General features: G+C 39.2%; 1 protein-coding gene across 2 annotated transcripts; it reads left to right on the top strand.

The window, feature by feature from the left end:
- The first annotated feature begins 1,347 nt into the window (after positions 1-1,347).
- On the top strand, positions 1,348-9,184 carry ino80 (INO80 complex ATPase subunit). 2 transcript variants are annotated; one of them, XM_015053922.1, is made up of 15 exons: positions 1,348-1,503; positions 4,189-4,253; positions 4,382-4,570; positions 4,647-4,801; positions 4,906-4,973; positions 5,232-5,378; positions 5,463-5,580; positions 5,669-5,871; positions 5,991-6,044; positions 6,150-6,353; positions 6,554-6,758; positions 6,959-7,026; positions 7,117-7,338; positions 8,379-8,459; positions 8,915-9,184. In XM_015053922.1, exons 3-15 carry the CDS (start codon positions 4,422-4,424, stop codon positions 9,167-9,169), a joined length of 1,929 nt encoding a protein of 642 aa, XP_014909408.1. In that variant the 5' UTR covers positions 1,348-1,503; positions 4,189-4,253; positions 4,382-4,421; the 3' UTR covers positions 9,170-9,184. The 2 variants fall into 2 exon arrangements, with proteins under 2 accessions (XP_014909408.1, XP_014909407.1); XM_015053921.1 differs by having other exon boundaries at positions 1,351-1,503; positions 4,903-4,973.
- Positions 9,185-9,689: the final 505 nt, after the last annotated feature.

Genomic DNA, 9,689 nt, shown 5'->3' on the forward strand with positions numbered 1-9,689 from the left:
GTAACATCAAGACTTGGGTTTTGAGGTAGAAAAAATTTGGTTTAAAACTGATGAAATATTCAGACTCGTTTTAGGCTGAGGGTACAAACTTAAATGCACATCAATGTGGCTATAGAGGGAAATCTCTGTAGACGTGAAAGCACAGTATGAGCAGCAGATTAAGGCAAATATCCAGAAGTGTTTGGTTTTGAGCTCAAGTTTGTAAAATTATAAGTTACTTAAATCTGAAAGTAAATTGTACTGTCTAGATACCTAAAACATGAGCACTCTTCTTAAATTGTACTTATATTTAAGGAAAATGGTTAAATGACAAGCAATAACTTGTTTTCTCCAACATAAAAGTTATTGCATATTTATAACAAGCTGTATAATTAGTTGGATCACACCTGCAAGACTTTTCCAGTTCATGTCATGGATATATCATGCTAGTAGACACACAGTGTTTGCAACTTGTTTTTTGTGTGTGTATATATATATATATATATATATATATATATATATATATATATATATATATATATAGAATACTGAAAAAAAACAGTTTTAAGCTATTCTTAAAATAGAAATATCTTTATGAAATTCGTAGTTAAGTTTATCTTAATTTGTTAATGTGCGCTTACGTTATTCGCTAGCTTCCACTGGTATGCCTTTGTGCCCATTTTGTATAAAAAAGTTTTTTTCACCTCAGACATTTCTTATGAAATATTCCCTGCGACGCACAGAAACAAATTACTTTTTGGAGATGCATCAAAAGTTTATCTGTATAAAATTTTATTACATCTGTATAAAAATTTATCTTTTGAACTGAATATAATAAATTTAAAGATTAATGCATCCAGTCAGCCATAATCACAACGAATAATGTAAGATTTGTTGTGTTTTCTGGGAACAAGCATATTGTACATTACAGTTATAGAAATGAAAGACACTTTGCTTTATTTTACTATAGCAATACTATGGAGTTTTTTATTTTATTTTATTTATTATTTTAAAGCAAAATCCGGTTTATTCCCTTTACCTTAAAATTTCTTAAACGTTGCTGCCTCATCTTACCAAAAACGGAGTTCCCTTGTGGTGACGAAAGACGTTGTTCGGCAATCTTCGCAGAAAGCAGACACTATCAATCGAGATCGGAAATTCATCGTCGTGCTTGTATTATGCATATTTATACGACTTGCAATGTCATATGTAAGAGTAATATAACATTTTTTAACCGTAAAGAAATCTTGCTAATTTTTTTTTGGTTGCTGGTGTTGGCTCAAAGATACCGGTTGACTCTCGTCTCTCTATCTGGTATTGATTAAAGCGCCTGCTCCTTGCTGTAACCTGGCCATGGCGTCGTGTCTCTGCTCTCTCAGTAACAGAAAGTGGCCGCCTCTCTGCTGCTGCTGCCGACTCAAAGCTCACAGACTCGCTTGGTGCCTCAAACCGCCATTTTGGAGCCACAGAACCGAGAGTCGGCAGCAGCGACGAGAGGGACCGGAGGGGGGACACGGGGCTGAGGTGAGAGACTCCGCGGTGGTTGTTATGGCGAAGGAGCAATGGGGAAGATGGCCAGGAGGGAGAAAGAATTAAAAGATGGGGATCGTGCATATACCAGGCAGCCGAGCCTCTGCTATTACCCGCTGCAAGGGTACGAGAGGCGCGGGCGCTGGGCCTCGGTGTCGTAACAGCAAGCAAGCCAACAAATTATTATTAAACTGATATATCTTTATACATTGTTTAGGCTGGGAGGTGGTGGCCTTAAAGAGACAGAACCAGTTTGAATACTTCATATTTATGGCGTGAGACGATGTCCTCGTCAGAACTCCTTCGTTTCTGATAAGCTAGCCAGCTAGCATTTCTGATAATAAACCACGTTAAAAATGATACAACAAACAGTTGTCTAATTACATTTGGTGGCTACTGAAGGAATCTACCAATATTGACTTGAATATTAGGGCTGGTTTAATAAACAGCTGTCAGCGCATGTGTGCACCAGCACCTTGACCCCTTTCTATAACTGATCGGAGCCAGCTAACGGTCGTTAGCTTGTATGCTAACCGTCCGAAGGTTAGCTAGCAAGAGGAGCCCTCCATCAGCGCTCGTCTGGATGTACTTCTCTATAACGAAATATGACAGACAAATAGTAATGATAAAACACATTTCTGCATTCTAAAAACAACAAAGCCTGTCTTTATTTTAATTTAATCTTTAACACTTCTAAAGCAAACCAAACATGGCAATTCACATTACAATTTTTATCCTCACATACAAACGGACACACACAATATAGCATGTAAAAATATTTGTGCCCTTCTCAGTTATTGTAAAAAGCTATATTGACATCACTGGATTCAAACACTGACCCCTCTTTTTCAATTTTTGACTAAAGTCTGTCACTGATCTTTCCTGCCACTGCCATAGATTCTTCACCTTAGATTCAAGTTGGGACTCTTACAGAGTAACTCAAAATTATTTGTTCCAGGCATTAGACATTTTTTAGTTAAGTTAAAAGAATAATTTAAATATTTATCTGTATCTACAGATCCTCAGACAAAACAGAACAGTTTTACAGATAGGATAATATTAGTATGACCAATTTAACAGAATTAGCCAGGGTTACAAAGGTTATATCACTCATGAGCTACACCTGTATCTCAGAATGGGTTGGCAAGTTTGATCAAATATTTATTTAGAGTCTATGCTTCAAAACATATCTTGTTTTTTACAAATGGAATGCCTTTGTTATACCCTCTGTCCATATCTTAATTGTTGGAACATTCTTATTCTTCCATAATGTGAGCATTTATTTGTTTTTTTCCCCTGCTGTTATGAGACAATAGGAAATTGTGATCCAGTTTTGGTTAATGTATGTGAGGTTTCAGATACTCCAAGAATAATAAGGAGTCACAACTTCCATAATTTGAGACGTTACATGAGCCAGAAATGTAAAGGCTTTATCGCTGAGGCCCTGTAGAACAGCAAGGAATTTGGGAGTTCCAATCCTCCTGAAATTTTGGACCGCATAAATGTATTTTGCTTATTTTATGAGCTATACATGCTCTCAAAAATGGAGTCATTAAAGAGTCCAAATGTTTAATAAAAACCTTTTGAGCAGATCAAGGTTTCCAGAAACATATTAAAGTGTCCTCCAATTACCAATTCGTCTGTAAAATATATATAAAAAAAAAAAAAATATATATATATATATATATATATATATATATATATATACACACACACACACACACACAGAGGAGTTTCCATATTAGAAGCACATATCTTCACTAATGTAATGCAGGTGCTATGAACTACTATAACTTAGCAACAAGGACTAACATAAGTAATTGGATTAACTGAGATGAAGTGATCATTGAATAGATGGTCAACTAATTTAGCAGTTACTCATTAACTAGTGTGTACAGACTGAAAAAAGTAAAAAAAAAAAAACTACATATTTGTAAATATGTTCTATTTACAAATATGGCCTAGTTTTAGCTTCACTTGGTTCAAATTAAGTAAAACAAACAAACAAAAAAATCTACTGCTATCCAATTACATAATCCAAAAAGTAATCACCACTTGATGTTAAGTGAAGCAGAAAGGGCTGAGCTTTTCACATTTTCATGTTAGAAGTATTATTTAGCAGCTACCTGGATGCATCCTTTGCTACTAAGGATCAAGTATACACCAAAGGAATGCTGTTATTGCATTTTACACAATAAAAAGAATTGGATTATTTGTATTTTCATATATATACGTATATTTTACTTTTAATATTGTAGGACATACAATATTAAGTAGTTCAATGAAAAGTCTTGTCAGATTAATCATCACAATAATCAATAGAATAAACGATTACGAAAATAATTGTTAGTTGCTTTCCTAATAGTGACCCTCATTTCATCTATAGTTTTTTTTTATGCGTACTACTTTTCGCATGGTCTTTTCACAAGAATTCACTTCTTTACTTCCTCATTTCATAAAATTAGAGAAACTGTGCTGCTAAGCAATAATACAGCAGGGCTGTCAAACTCATTTTCATTTTGTCCTCTAAGGGCCAATTGTGGCAGAATTAAACTGTTAGAATTTAAGTAAATAGCTGTCTCCGCACTTTGAAATATGACAAAGTACGTGTAACATGATGCATGTTACACGTACATGCATCACGTGTAACAGAAAATGATTGGATTTCTTCTTTTCTAGACTCTTTCACCTTTGTGAGGTAATTCATCTTGGACTCAAGAGGAATGCCATTTCTTTCCCAAAAGGTAAAGATCCTCTGTGGCCTTGTGCATGGATTATGTGCTTCTAGAATACTGCGCATCCTGGAATTAGCCTCTTGGCCCCCCGCCAGTCGTGTATAACTTACTCATCTTCAGTGTGTGCATTTCTTCAGTAAAGGGTTCTGCCCTGCTGGGCGGAGGAGTAAGTGCTGCATGGCGTCAGGGCAAGATGGCCGCCAGGAGGACAGGACGCCGGGGCTCTCTGGCCTGGCCAAGCCTCTCTACCTGCAGCGCTTGGAAAGATCTCTGAAGTTGGACAGTTTCCTGCGACAAACCGCTTCTATCTTTAACAGAGACATAAGGTATAGAGAAGAGGAAGGGGATGTCACAGGGACGGACTGCAGATCAGTGCACTAAAGTTTCGTGTTGTTACTGTAGCGACGATAGCGATGACAGCGACGGCGCTTTGGGGACGGGCCTTTCCCTGGACGCCTCCAACCAACACGCAGCGTTGTCGGTGAAGAGTGAGCCATGCGAGCAAGAAGATGCGCTGTCAGACTGCAAACCCCTTAACGGAGTACTGCAAGGCAAAGGTAAGAGGACGTTGGGAGACGAGATGTTTTTCTCCTGCACAAACCTCACTGCATCATGTTTATTTATAAAATATGACATTCTTCCCATCGCTTCAATCCAGCAGACCAAAAGGCCGACAAAACGAATCTCTACAATTTTTCAAAGTTGAAAAAGAACAGGAAATGGCTCAAGGTAATGACAGCCGCTTTCTTTTAAGCATGTAAACATATTACACAAATGACCAGTTAATTTATAGTTAACTATATTATAATTAACATTCAATAAACAACTATTTGATAGTTTATTAGTGAAGGATTGCCATATATAGCTTAACAATCTGGTATTTACAGTTAATAACTACTTGAAGTGCTGCTCCCATTTTTTTTTTTTATTGGCTTATTTTGAACCATTTGCATTCCGTTTTAGCCTCCTTTCTTGTGTATTCTGCAGAACATCCTCCTGAGTGACGACACCACAGACTCTGACGCAGAGTCCGACGACGCTAACTTCAGTTTGTCTCGGGAGGAGCTCCACGACATGCTTCGGTTACACCGCTACAATCGGCAGCATCAGAGCAAGTTCTACTCCGACCGAGAGGTGCCGGCGACCGGGATCCATGCTAAGAGTCCCGCCCACTTAAGAGTTCCCCCTTCTGATCATTTTGTGCATCTCTCCGTGCAGCTCTGTCAGTATCAGTACTACAGCACAGGACTCCTGTCAAGTCACGATCCTTTCTATGAGCAGCAGCGCCACCTGGGAACGAAGAAAAAGAAAATTAAAGATGAGAAGAAAATCAAAGGTAAGGGAAGATGTTGATGATGTTGCTGCTTAAAAAGCATAAAATATTCCACTTTTTTCTTTTTTTTTTTGTTGTTGTTTTTGTTTAGCAAAATTAAAGAAAGTGAAGAAGAAAAAGAAAAGAGGAGAAGAATTTCTCAGCGAGGAGCGTCCGTACATCACCAAGGTGTTTGCAAAGTTTTCCCACGATGCTCCACTGCCCATGGTGAAGAAAAAGCATCTCACTGTTGAACAGCTGAACGCACGGCGGCGTAAACTGTGGCTCACCATCGCTAAAAAGGAGATCCCTAAGGTCAGTGTGTAAGAACCAAGGGACAAACCCGCATTTGCTCTACGATTGTGGACAAAATATGACCTGAAGATTGTTTTTTGTCCTTTATAACCTTTTATTTTTCTTCATCTTTATTACAGTCTTTCAAGCAGAAGACGTCTGCCAAAAACGTAGTACTCACCAACGCTAAAAAAGTAAGTCAACTTTACAGACAACTACATGCTTAAAATAAACTTTTACTGACGTCATCAAGTCATTTTACGGCTCTGAGCGTTAACAGCTGCTCGGTGTTATTCCAGCTGGCCCACCAGTGCATGCGAGAGGTCCGGCGTGCCGCCATCCAGGCTCAGAAGAACTGCAAAGAGACGCTGCCCCGCGCGCGGCGCCTCACCAAGGAGATGATGCTCTACTGGAAGAAATATGACAAAGTGGAAAAAGAGCACAGGAAGAGAGCCGAGAAGGAAGCTCTGGAGCAGCGGAAACTCGACGAAGAGATGAGAGAGGTGGGTCACTACTGGGTCGATGTGGATGGAGACGTCAGAACGGGGTTCCTACACAGTCTGGACAAGGCATTCAATTGGATTTAACTATTTTCTGACTAAAAAGGACTAAGAATGAGATTTGTACAGCAAAGGGATTGAATTTTGACATGAAAAATGTTCTTTTACAATCTTGGATGCACTGAAGTTTACTCCCTCCGCAGGCTAAACGTCAGCAGCGCAAGCTGAACTTTCTGATCACTCAGACGGAGCTGTACGCTCACTTCATGAGCGGCAAGGCCAGCATGGGAGCACCGGGAGGGGACACGACGCAGGAGGACATTTTGCGAAAGCTCGAAGACAATTCGTCACAGAGACAAATCGATGTGGGGGGAGGCGTGATGGTCAATGTTGGACAGGAGGATTATGGTATGATAAGCAGCTTGAGGAATTTATTTGATTTATTAGACAAACGCAGTGAGGCAATCTTAAAAAAAAAAAAAAAAAAAAACATACCAAATTTCCAGCTTTACTTTGTTTTGTTCAACCAATACCGTATGTGATCAGTAAAAACTTCATATTGAATTTGATTCTAATCGTTTATATCAAATGATTTTATGTGCTTACAGACAGCGAATACTACAAATCGCAGGCCTTGAGGAATGCTAGAGAAGCTTATCAGATTCACCAAGAGAGAGTAAGCTGATATCCCTCCATCAATGGAGATTCTGTCATCGCCTACAAAAAGAAGAACTCTTAAATATACCTCTGTCGTGTCTTCATGTAGACCAGGATGTTTGACGAAGAGGCCAAAGACAGCCGCAGTGCCTCTCTGCATGTTGCGGGCAGCATGTCCTCAGGACTGGCCTCTGGGTTTGGAGAGAGCTACAGTCTGTCAAACCCCTCCATCCAAGCAGGCGAGGACATTCCTCAGCCCACCATTTTCAACGGAAAACTCAAGGGTTATCAGCTCAAAGGCATGAACTGGCTGGCCAACCTCTATGAACAGGTAAGTTCGTCTGTCTCTCTCAGTAAAAACTTGACTGGGAAACTGAAAGCTTTTTTGTTTTTAAGGTTTTGGAGCATTGTTTTGTGTTTTTGGTTTCCTAATCGCATCATTAGCATTAGCCTAAAAATGTAATCGGGCCTCAAATAGGATTTTTTTTTAATTATTTTTTTTTTAAGTTTCATCTATTATATAGGGAGCAGCTACTAAAGGCTGAGTCTTTCCAAGCATGGTCTGGGTCTGTTCTCACCAGTATGACTTCACATGATGAATTATCCTTTAAAAAAAAAAGAAAAAGTATGCCTCGAAGATGAATTGTAAAGAAAACAAACCTTTGGTCTTTCAGCAGCAATATTCTGAAATATTGCAGAAGGTTTTGGGAAGTGTGAAAAAGAAAGGGGGAAAAAAATCGTCAGATACTGAGTCTAGCTACACAGTCCGCAGAAGAGATGTAAAGCGAAACCTTCTTACACAAGACGGAAACCATAAACAAAAACACTGCAGAGGTTTTCTGGGCACGACCTCGTCTCGGATTGTTAGAAGGACATGTGTTGTGTGGTGAGCTGAGTCAGCGTTTCAGCTCGCCTCAGGGGAAAATGGATTCCATGTTTCCGACTTTAACGTTATAATGTTGAAAAAGCGCTACGTGTGTTCTGATCTGGCATCACAGTCAGGGTTTGAGAACAACGAAAATCCAAAACACACTTTTCAGATTAAAAAAAAAAAAAAGTACTTTTTTTTTTTTCTTTTTTTTTACTTCACAATTTTGTTGCTGTGAAGGTTGCGAAATGAGAAATGCGGAAAAACTTAAAGCGCTGCAAATACTCTTGCACATTGGTAGCTTTTCTGTCTGTATTACTAAAAGAATCAAGTGTTTAGATGAGAGTGCGTGGTCAGCGTACATCAAAAAACACAAACTTTAAGGTGTTTTTGTTGTGCAATCCTTGCTTTGTATTATTTTTTGGGCAAACCATAAAATTACGCTATTAAACGCCCACATGGAGTAATTTAGCTCTCCGTTTGTTTTCTTCTCTTTGCCACAGGGGATTAATGGAATCTTGGCTGATGAAATGGGACTTGGGAAGACGGTTCAAAGCATCGCCCTGCTGGCCCACCTAGCGGAGGTGAGAGAGAGAGGACTGGGTCAAAGGGGCGACGGGCTCGTTTACACCTCTCCTCCGTAACATGCTGGAATTTTATCTCGTCTCCATTGTTTTTCACTCGTGGAAACATCTACCGGGCTGCCTCTTTGTGCACCTGCTTCCTCTAAAGAGTTCCTGGTTTGCAACTCTGCTTTTTTTTGTTTTTTTTGCAGGTGCTGGAACATTTGACTGCATAAGTAAATATGTCAGATTTCACACATGTGAATAGCGAAATTGCCAGCTTTATTTAGTCTCTTTCCTCTTAAGAAGGGAAGAAGTGGTAATCAAAGGTTGTATGCGGCTTGTTTAGATCGATGACAGAAAGACGCACGCTGCGTTCCTCGTAGGACTTCCTGTTTTTCGGGTCCCACTTTCAACCGCATACGCAAAGACCACCTGGTGTGGCGGCTGATGAGGTCTGCTCTTTTCCCCCGCAGAGAGACAACATCTGGGGTCCGTTCCTGATCATCTCTCCGGCGTCCACGCTCAACAACTGGCACCAGGAGTTCAGCCGCTTTGTGCCCAAATTCAAGGTGGGAATCTGTAAATGCCGACCGAATGCGGCAACGGAAACACCCGCAGAAAACATTCCTCTTTTAAATCTTTCTCTTTTTTTTCTGTTCCTCTTCTCTGTTTATGTGTCAAAAATGTTGAAACTGGTTGATTTTTTTTGTACTACAAACATCCATTAGGGGACAGTATTGTAACATAATATTTTTTTTACTCAATAGAAGACTATTTTGAATTTTTAAGATTTTTTTTTTTAACTAATCTTTTCGCATAGCATAGCTGGCCTTTCTGGCCTTTGGATGAATGTACTTGCCAAAGTTTTCATAACCCTTAACCCTTTTTTTTTCTTTTTTTTTTTCTTTTTTTCCTCTTTGCAAGCACAAATCTGAATGTAACTTAGCTGTATTTTACTTGATAGACCAACACCAAGCAGTGCATAATCATGAAGTTAGAAACGAAAGGATACATGGATGTTAAAAAAAATCTAATTGTTTTCAACACTTTTGTTCCTCTGATACCCCCAAACAAAAGTGAGGGACATTGTTTTCAGACATCGCCGAAATGCTAAACGAAGTTCAAACGTGTGTAATTTAATCTAAGCATAAATACCTTTGCAAGGCACTTCCCAGATAGCACAGAATGATTGAAACAACATTGAATCAATGTCAGCCAGAAACATTGAATCAACGTTGAACGCTGACA

The sequence above is a fragment of the Poecilia latipinna genome, unplaced genomic scaffold (assembly GCF_001443285.1).
Source record: "Poecilia latipinna isolate Pla-1442-1.1 unplaced genomic scaffold, P_latipinna-1.0 Scaffold1213, whole genome shotgun sequence".
Taxonomy (NCBI): Eukaryota; Metazoa; Chordata; class Actinopteri; order Cyprinodontiformes; family Poeciliidae; genus Poecilia; species Poecilia latipinna.